Source organism: Hoplias malabaricus, chromosome 9 (assembly GCF_029633855.1).
Source record: "Hoplias malabaricus isolate fHopMal1 chromosome 9, fHopMal1.hap1, whole genome shotgun sequence".
In the NCBI taxonomy this organism is placed as follows: Eukaryota; Metazoa; Chordata; class Actinopteri; order Characiformes; family Erythrinidae; genus Hoplias; species Hoplias malabaricus.
In genome coordinates this window covers 23,694,199-23,709,151 of record NC_089808.1, presented here as the reverse complement: position 1 = coordinate 23,709,151, position 14,953 = coordinate 23,694,199, and the positions used below count along the sequence as shown (strand labels likewise).

The 14,953-nt window shown below is 39.3% G+C and overlaps 1 protein-coding gene across 1 annotated transcript; it reads left to right on the top strand.

The window, feature by feature from the left end:
* The first annotated feature begins 153 nt into the window (after positions 1-153).
* On the top strand, positions 154-14,290 carry zgc:153615 (uncharacterized protein LOC777747 homolog). The gene is made up of 7 exons (XM_066682054.1): positions 154-279; positions 2,827-2,945; positions 8,480-8,597; positions 8,739-8,942; positions 10,996-11,119; positions 11,682-11,775; positions 12,259-14,290. Exons 1-7 carry the CDS (start codon positions 250-252, stop codon positions 12,329-12,331), a joined length of 762 nt encoding a protein of 253 aa, XP_066538151.1. The 5' UTR covers positions 154-249; the 3' UTR covers positions 12,332-14,290.
* Positions 14,291-14,953: the final 663 nt, after the last annotated feature.

The window sequence follows — 14,953 nt, the reverse complement described above, 5'->3', positions numbered from 1 at the left end:
CTTCTATCTATTTCTCTCTCTCTCTCTCTCTCTCTGTAAAATGCCTGGAGGCTGGAAGAAGATTGCTCTCTCTCTCCCTCTCTCACTCCCTCTCTTTCTCTCTCTCTCTCTCGGTCTCTCGCCCCCTCCTCCCTCCACTCTGTGTGTGTGTATGTGTTGAAGGTAGAGCTGCTGCTCTCTGGGGAAGTGTCTTACACTGCAGTGTGAGGCTGGGCGGACGCTTTCTGCTCTACTCTGCCATGCTGAAGGATGGTGCACCAGGAGAAATGCCTTTACCAGGTGAGACAGCCGTAGATTTTCGGACGATATTAACCTTTACCTCTGTGTTTGGTACCAGTTTAAATGCTGCATAATTTCTCTGCACTTGAGCTTTTGTTTTGAGGGAGGAAATACCTATATTTGGGCGTCTCAGCCCTTGCACGCTCCAGAAAAGAGACTTGATGTGATTGGTGTTTGTTGGTGGCTTTTTGATGCGGATGAATTTCTGATAACGAAATGTATCTTTTTGATAATTTGTGTGCTTGTCTCGTGTGTCCTGTATGTTATTTGTCATGAACTGGTTCTAACTCTGATGATACAAACAGATGTGGTTTGAAATGGTAATGATGCTTTGTTTTGATTATGGTCAGAGATTCTAATTCTTGTGATGCTTCAAGAGGACAGGAGAGGAAGAAATGGCCTTCTTTTTATTTGTTATTCATACCTTTATCTTTATGGCTTTTCCATGAAGATTATAATAAAAAAGGGTTAAATCCCCACCACTCCTTTTTTGGTGTGTCACACTCTGGGCCTCTGCATAGTCAATACACTATAATGGAAATTTTTGAAAGCAGAGTGTAGGAGTCTCCCCAGAATGCACCAGAAACAAAGTCTCGACTCTATAGATGATGTTACATCACACGCTGCTCCAACAGTGCGTCACGAAATCTGTCATTTCCACATTCATCTGCAACAGCCCTCGGCCCTGACTTACCCAAATCAGTGGGAGACACCCCCCACTTTTATACAGTGTTTATGAATGTTCTTATATTTTCTAGAACTTTAAGGTATTACTGTTGTGCTGTCTGTTTGATCATGGCACAGCAGGAGGTCCCCATCATTTATGCTCAATCCACATTGCTCTCCAGCAGTTCAACACAGAGTCAGGACATTTCACACTCAGAGTACGAGTATCAGGCTGATCGGAGTGAGTTTGAATTTGGGCAGGACACATTTGCTACCAGGTATCAGGTTGTTTTCACAGCAATGGGTTTACATGCCTTTCTAATTTAACCCTCATTGCTCACTAACAGCTCAACGCAGAGTCACAACATTACGCATACACACAGGCAACAGTATCAAAGTGAATCTGATTTGCAGGGTACTGTTATATCAGTATTGGTATATACGGTATCAGAACCAGGATGCTGGATGAGAAATTGAAAAAAGTATAAACCCAAAATCTCAGATGTCTCTCCAAAGATGGCTATTCAAAGAAGAATGAATAATGAATGTTTATCCACATGATCACATTCGTTGCATCACATTCACCCACAGCACATACATTCTACCCATGACAAAGCCAAAACCATGAGGAAAAAGCTTTCAAATTTGCTTTGAAGGAAGCAGGATGTGGAGTTCAGAAAGAAGATAGGGAAGTTAATGAAGGTTACTCTCCCAGTTTGCTCTGGGGAATAAGAAGAGGTTAGTGTGTCTAAAAAGAGACAGGACGGAAGGGAAGAAAACAACACAGGGCTGCATCCAAAACCGCATAAATGAACAGTACGTACTGAATTGGATCCAGTGCACACTGCCCGACCGCTAAAGCAGTGCTCATACTTTTAGTATGCGAGTGTGCAGTATCAACACAACCTCGGGCGCACTACATCCGCCATCTTACCAACGTCTTTTGACGTATGGCGTCACACGACCAATCACAAAAGTCCCACTAGTCACAAAAGCCCCATTCGCCAACTCTATTGTTTTAGTTTTGTATCTTGTTGGTTAATACCACTGTAAACAATAAACAAAATGGACAGAGTTACTCATAACATTACTTTATTTTGTTCATAATCCTAAAATATTTTTTATTTTTATTATTCTATCATACTTACACTTAAAAAAGCCTCCTCCTCCTCACTTTCCACCATTTTACTTCCTCAGCTCCGCCGCTCCAGTGGAATCATGTGATAGGACTGAAGTGTGCTGGGGTTGCATACTTCAAAATTTCTCCCAGTGAAGAATGTCATCCGGGGACTTTTCGCATACTGCTCAACAAATACTGTGTATTCGAAGTCATTCTCGCGTACTGCTTTTGCATACTGTTCAGTATGGAGATGGATGTTGACAGTAGCAGCATAATGTTTTCTGCTGTATATAATGAACGTTGTTGTTGCTATGGATATAATACTAAGCATACATGTGTGGATTTTGTAGAGATGTAGACCATACAGCACACAGCTGAGCTTGAAATGAATGTTGCATTATTTAATTGGCAAAGCTATTAAAATCAACATCCAGATATTACTTCCAGTTTATTCAACTTTTTACTCCTCATTGCTCGCTAGCAGCTCAATGCAGATTCACAACATCCAATAGTGTTCTTGTTAATCTTATTGGAGCAGTTGGAAGTGTCCTATCTAGTACAGGGACAGACCACCCCTGCCTTATAAACACACACTTTACTGACCACTTCAATTTAAACAAAACACCACCGGCCCTTACTCTCATCTTCCCACAGTCAGTAGTAAACAGGAGCGTGGTGCTTGTAGCTGGCTCTTCACGGATGAACTGGCTTCATCATTTATTTAACGTGCACACTGTGCGTGTGTGTGTGTATGTGTGTAGGCCCAGAGGAACGAGAGGGAGTCGATCAGGCAGAAGCTGGCCCTCGGCAGTTTCTATGACGACGGCCCAGCTTTCTTCACTGGCTGCAGCAAGGGAAGCAAGAACTGCCTGTCCTCACGGTGGGTGGAAGTGTGTGTGTGTGTATTTGTGCATGCTGTGATTACTTGATTATTCTCTATATGCTTACAAAAAATTATTTAATGGTGCAATTACTACTTTCTTACCACCAGAAAGCACGGTATACTATTTATGGAAGTGAATATTTATTATGCTACAACTGTCATACTGAACTAAGGAATCAAATTGCATTCTACTGCTTGAATGAAGGCAGAATGAAGGTTATGATGCATGGAGTGGGACTCCCTCCTACCTCCAGGCCATTTGTTGGCAGTATAATGGATTTTTCATATCATGAAGAAGAATCATTCAACAACATGGTAGTTTGCTTGTTAGAAAACACTTTTTAATTAACATCAGTGCCACGTCCAGGTTAATATTGGGCTACATCCCAAAAACATCCTGAACAGTGTGGTTCTGTCACTGACACTGGTCAGAAACTGACTACTGGTGAAGGGGTTGGGACGACACAAATTGTGCCCTGGAAGATGAGCTACGGTAAGGTGGAGAAGGGAGAGAGTTCTGAGAAAGTGGCCAAAGAGTGCAAGTCTCAGAGAGGCTCATTGTCCACTAGAGGGCAGAGTATTTAGGCCTCTGTCAAGATCTAATATTGATTAGATTAGATCTCTGTATGGCCAGGACAAAAAGACAGCCCATATAATGATCTGCACGAGCCTAAGGTCACCAGATGGGAATTTCGGCTCTTTTTGGGGAGCTGGCACTTTTTCCTAAATTGCTCTTTGTTTTACCACTTATTTCCACTGGTACAGAACAATATTACCTACATTTTACATGACTATATGGACAAAATATTATTGTTCAATATTAAAAATAATAAATAGTGTTGCAATGGCCAATTGTTTTTATGGCTGTCTTGTAATAACTCACTGATTTCACTCACACATTCAATTGTATAAATAACTGGATTTTTATTTAAACACCTTAATAAAAAAATCACTTGTAAACTCTGAAGTATAGCCAATGGAACCCAAAATGTAGGTATTACAAAATAGTTTATTAAATTAAATAATCATCCATTTCTGGGAAATAAAATAAACAAATAATCTCCAAAGTACAAAACAGCAGCATTCAACGGTAGTGATTAAAACAACCACAACTGTCAACAAACATTTAATTGATTTAACATTTTCTTCAACTATTTTTTGGAAGGCAGATTGGCATTCAGGAAAACCAAGCGTCTCAGCGTGGAGGGTTGGAGCTTGCTTGTTGTTCTCTGATTGGTTGAATGACAAGCCTTAGAAAAAAATGGCTCGGTCTTAGACGGAAACAGGTGTTGTGCCGAATTCAGCACCCCCGCCGCGAGATGCATCCCCGGTATATTTAGTCCTAAGGGAGGTTAATCGGCGTTTTATGACAAAACGGGCAAAATATCATGTTCATTTCCGTCAAAATAAAAATAAATCGCCTTTTCCCCAGTAGAAACACTCTAGATATTTAGATGTAAAAAAGAAAAGGTCGCTTGTAAATAATAAAATGATATAATCTACATGCACCGCTGCTTTTTCTGAAGTCAGCTTCGACTTATTCTAAAACAAACGTGTACGTTCATTTTCTGACCACAGTGAAACTCCTACACGTCCTGTCGCAATTTTTATGGAATATTTAAACACTGGAAATAAATAGGAATATAGGACAAAAGCAGCGAATTGTAAATAAAATTACCACTTCATTACTGAACTTGCTAAATGTTATATCCATGAAAATGTACACATGCTGCCACTGCCTGAACATTACTGCAATATTAATAGTTGAATTAGAAAGAAATGTACCCAATTTTAATTCTGGCTAAATTTCTGTTTTTGCCATGAAACTTATACAGGTATTTTACATTGATCCCATAGGTGTACTGACAAAAACAAACCATATTTGTGTGTACAGAAAGAGAGTTATGATGGGGTGCTTTTTAAGGCAGTCCATCTACATGAAAAGGCACCCCTGCTTAATTCTGGCTACACTGCATAGAGACTACATGTGTCCAGCATGCAAATAGGGGTGTTCTTCTTTCTAACATCTCATGTTTTTTTGGTTAAATATACTTGAATCTTTTAAAGTTGGTTTATTTGCAAATGTAAGGTATGTATATATGTATACAGTATTGTGTTCATTTTCAGATAAAAGTACTTTAAGATAATTTAAAAAATGTTTGATTGTTATAATAGTTTTAATATGTTTTTTATTTATTAACATGCTTTTGTATATATTGTCATTAAAATAATTGCCATAATAATATATTACTATGCTACAAGTTTGCTTGAACTTGTTTCTAGATTCTAATGTTTATTTGCATGTGCAGTTTAAATAATATATTTTCTTTCATAATATATTGTTTTTATATTATAAAATAAATGTGTGGTTGTATTTTTCAAAAAATATCTTATTTGAATCAAGTGCTTATTTCTTTTTACTTTAAAACACACAGCATTTTTAAGAGGGGGTGCCTTTTCAGGCAGATGGACTGCCTTAAAAAGCACCCCATCATAACTCTCTTTCTGTACACACAAATATGGTTTGTTTTTGTCAGTACACCTATGGGATCAATGTAAAATACCTGTATAAGTTTCATGGCAAAAACAGAAATTTAGCCAGAATTAAAATTGGGTACATTTCTTTCTAATTCAACTATTAATATTGCAGTAATGTTCAGGCAGTGGCAGCATGTGTACATTTTCATGGATATAACATTTAGCAAGTTCAGTAATGAAGTGGTAATTTTATTTACAATTCGCTGCTTTTGTCCTATATTCCTATTTATTTCCAGTGTTTAAATATTCCATAAAAATTGCGACAGGACGTGTAGGAGTTTCACTGTGGTCAGAAAATGAACGTACACGTTTGTTTTAGAATAAGTCGAAGCTGACTTCAGAAAAAGCAGCGGTGCCTGTAGATTATATCATTTTATTATTTACAAGCGACCTTTTCTTTTTTACATCTAAATATCTAGAGTGTTTCTACTGGGGAAAAGGCGATTTATTTTTATTTTGACGGAAATGAACATGATATTTTGCCCGTTTTGTCATAAAACGCCGATTAACCTCCCTTAGGACTCAATATACCGGGGATGCATCTCGCGGCGGGGGTGCTGAATTCGGCACAACACCGTTCTCATCGTTCACTTACAAGAGCCGGCTCTTTGAACCGGTTCGTTCGCGACCGACACATCACTAGTCACCATGCACAATGCCAAGTGTGAGCTTGAGTGATATGAACACCTCCAGCATTGAATTTTATGTGTCCTTTGGATTAGAATTATGTGATTAGTTATAAAGCATCTTGACTTGAATAATGGCATCGAATCCTCACAGAAATGTTCTTCAATCTAGTGTAAACTGAAGAGTAGAACGTGTTACTATTTGAAAAAGGGGAACTTGCTCCTGTACTGTAGCCTGGTTACAGTGAGTTAAGTCATTCTCACACACACACACACACACACACACAATGAACCACATAAGCAGAAGTGGGTGAAAGGAATGGTGTGAGTATGAAAGGCTTTTGTTTGAATATAGACTTTTGTTTTGATTGAAAACTGAGATGCTTCCCAATGTAAGGGATCATTGAGACTGTGGAGTTAAACAAGGGGCTTTCACTGGGGGAACTGAAGGTGGCTAATGTGGCAAGGCGCCTGAATGCAGTTAAGTCATCAAAACAATATTCTATTATCTGATGTGTAGCTTTCCCAGAAGAGTAGCATCTGTTGTTGCAGCAATTGGGGGAACAAACTCTTTAATGTTAGCCTTAATTTCAGAAGAAACATTAGGTAAACATCTGAAAGACAGACTTGCACTGAGAGCAGCAGGGTTTAGGGTCTGTCCCAAAACCTAGTGAGCTGTCTAACTAGTGAGCATTTACGCTCCCGATACGTAGCCTGTCCAAATTCTTAGACAATTATGCTGCCTACTAAAATATCTTAATCTGGCCGAATTTTAAGGTTGCAAAGAACCGTTCCTCAGCAACAAAGGCAATCCCATGATGCAAGGCAAGATACTGTCTATTTCGCTCTTCTCCCAAAGCAGAAATAATTCAAATTGCGATAAAAACGGGAAGAGTAGAATCCATGTTGAAAACGTGAATCCGTGCTGAAACGTGCTAGCCACTGAGATAAAAAAAAAAAAAACACAAAACAAAACAAACATCGGTTGCGTGTAGTAGGCGGGAACAAGCCGTGACGCATTCGCTCTAGAGCGTCTCAATAATCTGCCTCGTGAGGACAGATGACCGTTAGAACGCTGCCTGCTTAAACGTCTACTTAGTCAGTGCCTACCTAGGCAGCTCACTATAGATTTTGTGACAAATCTTTAATATCCTACCTCAAAAAATTGTGTCCCAAACCAGTTCAATACAAAACACATTGTTTAGCAACCCTACCCAGATATCAGACACTTTTGGGCCTAATCTTTTCCATTTCTGGCCCTTACGGTTCAGTTACAGCACTGTGCTGTGTGGGCCGGACATAGACCACCAAGAGTCAGGATCTACTTGGTTTACAGATGTTGGTCTACAGCACATCTGATATCTGACCCAAATAATGTGGACCTGTGGCTGGGTTAAGGCAGTCAGACTCACCCCGTGTATAGTGTACATTAATAGGTACAGCTGCCTAAATCAAACCATTGGTCACTAAAGGTACAAACAGTGTAAATGTACGACAGTGGTGTTTAGTTGTGTTACGTAAATTAAATTTCTTCTTCCTCTCCAGAAGCTGGAGGTAATATTTGTAAGGTTTACTTATAGAACTGTGTAAAATTAAACAACATAATATTAGCCCTGGAGATGAAAGGGAGCGTATGAAAATGACACAATTATAAATCTACGATTAATATAGAATTTGGTACAATTATTTTCCGTAGCTGAAGGTGTAAAAATGTACCCTTGAGGATACCACCACAGTGACAGTATTACTGACAGTGTGGGATATTACGATAGTCTGCCAAAAGCAACATATCAACATCAACAGATCCATTGGCATAATATTTATGCCAATTCTTTTTTATAGCTCTTAGTTGTCAAAATGAACTCCTTCCACCAGATTGCTGAAATGTTTTGATGGTGTTATTTGTTGTAGATGGTAAAGTACCACACTGCCCTAATACAGCTGATTTATACACAGGTGTACTTAAGTGATGAGTATTGGCTCAAAAAGAACCAGGCTATTTCACCTGTGTTTCTGTGTCTCTGGATCACACAAAATTTGTCCAATATAGAGCATTTCCCAATTAGGTCATACATCACATATCTGGTTTTGTTGTGATTTAAGTTTATTCCCAGTGCATGGCTTTCTAAATCTATTTGCATTGTACCAAGTGTTCCAACTTTTTATTTTCATAGAAATGACAGATACAACATGATAAAAAATAATTACAGCAGCACTTTAAGCTATTTATACCAACCGAGGCCAAAGATCTCAAAAGAATAAAAGACACGTCAGAGTGAAATGATTTCATGCTATTCCTGGACCTGCTGTCATGTATATTTTTATCAGCCCATTCCTCAGATTCATGTCTTTGATGCTGGGTTTCAGCCTCCAGAATGAGGTGAATCTACAGATGTGTTTTGTGAACGACAGCAGTAGTGATAAGGACAGTGATGCAGAGGACAGCCGGACAGAGACGAGTCTGGACACTCCCTTATCTCCAATGGTATTTGCATTTTAATGCAGTTGCATTCTGGAAAAGATCCTGAAACAATCACAACATTCATTTCTTCATTCATTGTCTGTAACTGCTTATCCAGTTCAGGTCCGTGTGGGTGTGTGTGTCTGCGTGTGTGTGTGCACGTAGAGTAAACAGAGCTCCTCCCTGTCAGATCGGGACACTGGTGAGGAGCTTGAGCTGGAGCCGGAGGACGCAGAGTTCTGGAGGCTCCAGAGGAGACTGCAGGAGGAGGCTCGTGGTGCTCTGGCTCTGGCTCGACCCATGGCCCGGATGCAGGTGGAGGTGGAGAGGCAGATCCAGCTTCATCGAAGATCCCCCGTTGCTGACCTGGTCAGGCATACGCACATTTATAACAATAAAATCTAAATATAGTACATCTCATATCCACAACTAAGTGAGTGATGTGAAGCAAAACAAAAAAAAAAATCATGCTTGCTTATAGCACCACCTTGTGGGCAATCTTTATCCTGCTCAATGTGAGTATATTGTACCTTTATTGCATATGGAATATATGATAAACATCTACGCTTTGCCCATGCCAATCATTTTCAGGGAGTCACTTGAAAAACATGAACAAATTTTTAAAACTTATGACTTCTAGGAAATGCCCATGTTTCTTTTTTCATCCAGTACTTTTTTTTTTTCCCATTGCACGTAGTAGCACATGGTCCGTGTGTTTCTCAGGAAGTAGACATTGATTGGAAATGCTGAGTAAGGGTTAGCAATGAATGCACATATACAGAAGTATTAGAATTATGTTATTAATAATATCTATGAAGTGAAGTGCAAAATATTACAAGTGCATTAATGGCACTTAGAGTGGTGTTAACGTTACTATAAAATAAAAAAAAATGTGCTCAGAGGTCTGGCGATATAAGCTCTATCATTGGGAGGTTGCTGGTTTGAACCCGGGAGTCCAGGAGTCCTAAAAGATCATCATTTGGCCTCACCCTCTCTTTTGCCCTCTTCCCCCCTTCCCCCACAGCACGGTGTTTATCAGCTGAAATGATGGACCTGGGGAATAATGGAGCATTAGTGGTAGAGTGAAAAGAAGTAGTGGTGGATAGCACATGCTTGTCCTCACCCTGCCAGTGTTGAAGGCATTGTATGTGATGGGACAAAAACTGCTGGGTATTTATTAATTCATTTCACTTTAAAATGATGCACAGTCGTGTATATGGACAAATCAATAGGTTACTGTACATTTCACTGGATTTTTGTTTACAGCATGGGGCAGTTCAATTGTATCTTTTGTCCAGCGTGATCTCATGAAGAAATCCATCTGAACATGGGCAGTTTTCCTGGACTTCACCTCAGTTAACCCACAAGAGAATTTTTGACCACCAGCTCAGTCCCTCGTCCTAATATTAGTGTTTTCTTTTGATTAGTTTGATCCCTGTGAATCACCACTAAGACCCTGCAGAACTCATAACCACTACGCATACAATGTCCTCTTTACTCAGAGTGGGTGTGATGGAAGCTGAGGGTTTTAACGCTGAGCTCAGTGAATTGGATTTGCAGCATGTATCTCAGAGAGTGAGAGAAGAAGGACAGTCCCAGGATGCTGTACGACTCATGAATGTTACCCAACACACGTCATGGGCCCTCCCCCTGCAACAGCCATGTGAGGAGCGCTTTCTAATGAAGGAGAGAGCCCGTCCATGCCTTGTGCAACTGCAGGATTTTGAGCAACTGTTCCTTATATTGACAACAACAACAGCGCTGTCTGCATTTCCAGGAAATCAACAGAGTGGACGGGTCTGAGCAGTTCTGCTTTTGGTTTTTATTTCACACACAGGAAAACCTCAAAGACTGGCGGCGTTACAGCAAAACAAGGCATTTCTCCACAATACTGGCACAGATATGATTATACTACCTGGCTATTTCCACTAAAGTCACTTGATTCAGACGTCATCATGATGATTTTCATTTTACTAAGACTCACTTGCTTAGCTTATAGTTCTTTTGATATGAGGGGTATTAAAGGTGGTTTGTTCCCACTTTACTGCTCTAGTAACTTTTATGCTTCTGAGAAACTTTACACTAGATATCAAAACATTTCTAGGATTAGACGGCAGCTGTACAGACATAAGAGAGGTGAGAGACCGAAGTTGGATCATTAGTTCTGACACTCCAAATCAATCCAAAGAGTGAGGATGGTGCTCCATTACTCCAGAGAGCCCAGTTCCAATTCTCAACAATCCAATTCTCTGGGTTTTTATTTCCCCCCTCTATTTGAAACTTGGCATTGAGCATGATGGCCTTAAGTACCGGAGTGTCCCATTTCATTTCTGGATTATCTATGGAGGTTAACCAGGCTGTAGGTGCACCTATGAAACATCTCTAATTGTTAATATAAAAATGAATTCTGGGTTTGTTTCAGTTGCCCCACCTGCCTCACATCAGTGAAAGTTTGATGAAAAGGAGTCTGAGGCCCATGGACCTGAGGGACATGAGTCTGGGTCAGTTACAGGTCATCACCAATGACCTCCACTCTCAGATCCAGGGTGAGAACAGGCTTTGCCTCAGTTTTCCTATTCAGAAAACACAGCTGCAGATTTGTATCTTTGTATACAGTCTTGTTTGGAATGGAAAAAAATACAGTTGCGTCTCAGTTACATTCAGGCACCAGTCAACCTTATATGGTACAGAAGGTACCTTCTGGCACCTAAGTTTTTTATTGGAATTGTAACTGTGCAAATGCAACCTGTCTACTTCAAAAAACTGAAATTAACAAATACATTCTGTAATCTGTTTTTTAGTCCACTCACATCTATAACAAATTTCATCTGATGTAGTTAATGTAATTTAATGCTGATCGACTGTTCAAGTGATGTGCTTCAGTGCAGTTAATTACTTTCATTTGATTGATAACCTCTGAGCATTTTCTGGAAACCATCTAAAACACATGAACACCAGTCTCTTAGATCCATGACATTTGGAAAAACCCATGTTTGCTTGTTTTGCTTTTTCAATATCCGGTTGTGGTTTTGGTATGTTTGGTATTTGTGATTAGGACTGCAGTCAATAATGAAAGTAGTGACATAGGATTTTCTGATTCTTCTGTAGGTTTGAATGAGGAATTGGTTCAGCTGCTGCTGATGCGGGATGAGCTTCATGTGGAGCAGGATGCCATGCTGGTGGATGTGGAGGATCTGACCAGGTCAGGTGTCAGCACAAATGCAGGCCACAAACATGGGTCCACTGTGTCTAAGACTTGATAAATCAGTCACATTTAGAATAGCAAAGACTTACCTAGCACCTGTTTTAAATCTTTAGCAACACTCTTGGTAACCATGACAACCACTTAGTAGAACCTGGCAATCACTTTAAACATGGTAATTACCTAGCAACCAACTGGAACACTAAAACAATTTTCTAGCAACATTCCTGGACTTAGTAGCATTTATCTAGCACCTTAATATCAACCTCTAAATCACATTGGAAACCATCACAACAACTTTGCAAAGCCCGGCAACCACTTGAAACATAGTAGTTACCTAACAACCACTTGGAACATTTTAGCAATTACCTTAGAAATCATCCTAACAGCTACCTGGAAATTGTATATTCCCTAGGGAATGCAGAATTTAAAATTATTCTGTGATTTTTTTTATATTTACCATTTTTTCATATCCCATTGCAGACATGCACACAGTCAGCAGAGACAGATGGTGGAGAAGGCCCTGGCCAAAAGGAAAGGTGCTTGCTCCCTGTAACTTGTGCCCATTCCAGATGCCTCCCAGAGGCTGTTACTGGAGAGAGAGCTGTGGTTAGCACAATGTTTTCGTGGTAGTGTGCGCACAGAATTTCCTTTATCACTGTGTCTCAATACTTAGTGACTAAGTAAGGATTTGTATTTCTGTGTGTGTTGTTTAATTTAGTTGTGCTCAGTTACTGCATATTTTTGCTGGCTTAAGGGTGTTTGTAAGTTAGCATGCTAACTAGCTGTGCCAACTAAATTGCTAACTTATCTTAAGCTTGGTTACAACAATACTCTTACTCAACACACTTATGTAACATTAGCAGGAAGTGGGTGCAATTACTGATTTAATCACAGTCTGAAAAGAATGACTCAAAAAGCTGCTTTGTGTTATTTTATGTTGGTTAAAATACTGTCCACGTAGGCAGTAGAGAGCAATACTGCACACTAGGTATTGAGACACAACCTATATCTCAGTTTCACTAGATGTGTGTCTCCTTTCCCTTGCGGCAAGCTTTGTGTGGTGTGTGTTGGTCAAACACGCCGTAAGCTTTTGTGCATGCCCACACCGAAGTACACTCTTAGTGTAAAGCCTATAGGCCCAATGCCAAATATTTAATGTCCACTAGACATGTGTCCAAAAGAGTGGGTGTTATTATCTTCTTCAGAACAACCAAGCACGCAGACTGCATGGTAGTCCTAAAAGATGTTCTGACCAGGGGTGGAAATGGGCCAAAACACAACAGATCCCTACTGTAAAGGTCAGAACTGTGTTCTGGCTAAATCTCACTAATCCATGTAACTATTTTCAGTGAGGAACAGTGTGTAGTTGTGTCACTCTGTTTTAAAATGTGTTTATGAACCAAAGTGTCTGTAGATCACACCAGTTCAGCCAATGGGAAGTTGTGCTGCTGCAAGCTCCGCTCACTCACTCTCGTTGTAACAACTATATAATTAAAAGCATTGGCAATTTATGTGTTTTAGATTGAAAATTTTCACAAAGATGAAGTCAGCTATATAACCAAGTTGTTATATAGTTAAATGTGCAGTAAAATCTGAATTGCAAAATTTAAGATGGTAAAAGGCAGCCACTAGAATATAAAAGCTAGATGGAAAGGAGAATTTGAATAAGAAGCTAGCAAGGGCAGATACCTGAATGTAACTTCTGCACCATTTGAGGTGGAATGGAAGTTCTGAATAAGAAGCTAGGAAAGAGCAGATACCAGAATGTAGGTGCTGCACCATTTATGGTAGAACGGAAAATCTGAATAAGAAGCTGGTATAGAGCAGATGCCAGAATATAACTGCTGCAGTAATTAAGGTGGAACAGAATGTCCGCTTCATAATATTTCAATCTCATCTCAGCATAGCTAATATTTAAGTAATATTTAATGTGACTCAAATGTAAGACAATGACTGCGCATTTAAATGTGCCTTCAGCTGTGAGATGCTGCAACTTAAGAGTTGTATTAAGTAATTTAACATTTCTTAAAATGTTAGTACCAGGAATTTTAGGATGTTTTTGATTCACATAACAAACAAAAAACAGGTCCCAGCTGTACCTGGCTATTTCCCTCCCTGGTTCTGAAAACCATCTTATAACCTACTGATAACAAAGTGCAGATTCTTCCACAGCTCTTTTGCTTGCAAAATTAACCTCATTAGAGCAAGTAACTAAAGCAGGGGTAAGAACATCAGAGTATAAGAAAAAAATTAGACACTGGCTGTGCAATACAAAACACAAAGCTAAGATGGTAGAATCCAAAGGAAATGCTTGTTTGAGGCTGGAAGGTGTGGTGGTATTTACCACTTTGTGTTCATAAGAAACTACAAACGACAGTATTTTAAGAATGTGAACTTTATTTTTCATCTTTTTGAAAGAGATATGTGCTTTTTCCACAAAGTTTAAATGTTGCAACGTGACTGAAATCTTGGTGTACAGAAATATTCAATGAGATAAATAATAAATAATTTACTTGCAAACACTTTCTATAGTGTGAGTCATTTTAAAGCTTAAAAATAGAAAACAATTAATTAAATAATGTACTAAACAAATAAACATTCATCGATTCATTCATTTATTCATTTATGCAATCTTCTGTAACCACTTTATCCTGATTAGTGTTGCGTTGGGACCAGAGCCTATAGAGTCATTGAGTCCAAGGCAAGATAATCAGTTACAAGGAATCACAAACCCAGTCACTCAGATCTGTGAAAAATTTCACAGGGACACACACACACACACACACACACACACACCTGTGGACAATTTCACACACCCAGTCACTCACACATGAGCCATTCATGCACTTCCCTTTTATTTTCCCTTTTAGAAACAGGATGTAGAATAGGACCCACTTTCTATTTTACTCTGAGGAAACGAGACTGTTTCTGTTTAATGTGACGGGATAAATTCACCAAGCCAACACCACCAAGAATATCCAAGAATATTGAGTTACGTACTGAGCTGAAGGCAGAAGTAATTTAACAATGATATGCTTTTGTTTTTTGAATTGTGTGTAAGCATAATTTACAACAGAAACACTGTAGTAAAAGCTGAAGAATAATATTAATGTAGATTTTGGAATCTGAAGAATTTGGAAAGACACAGGAGTGTTCCCAGATAAATAAGCCTTTA

Bases quoted from the DNA above. Each gene is read 5' to 3' on its own strand.
- zgc:153615 (XM_066682054.1), top strand. From the start codon at position 250: ATGGTGCACCAGGAGAAATGCCTTTACCAG. The intron at 280-2,826 runs GTGAGACAGCCG...GTATGTGTGTAG, and splicing joins AGGAGAAATGCCTTTACCAG to GCCCAGAGGAACGAGAGGGA. The intron at 11,120-11,681 runs GTGAGAACAGGC...ATTCTTCTGTAG, and splicing joins CCTCCACTCTCAGATCCAGG to GTTTGAATGAGGAATTGGTT.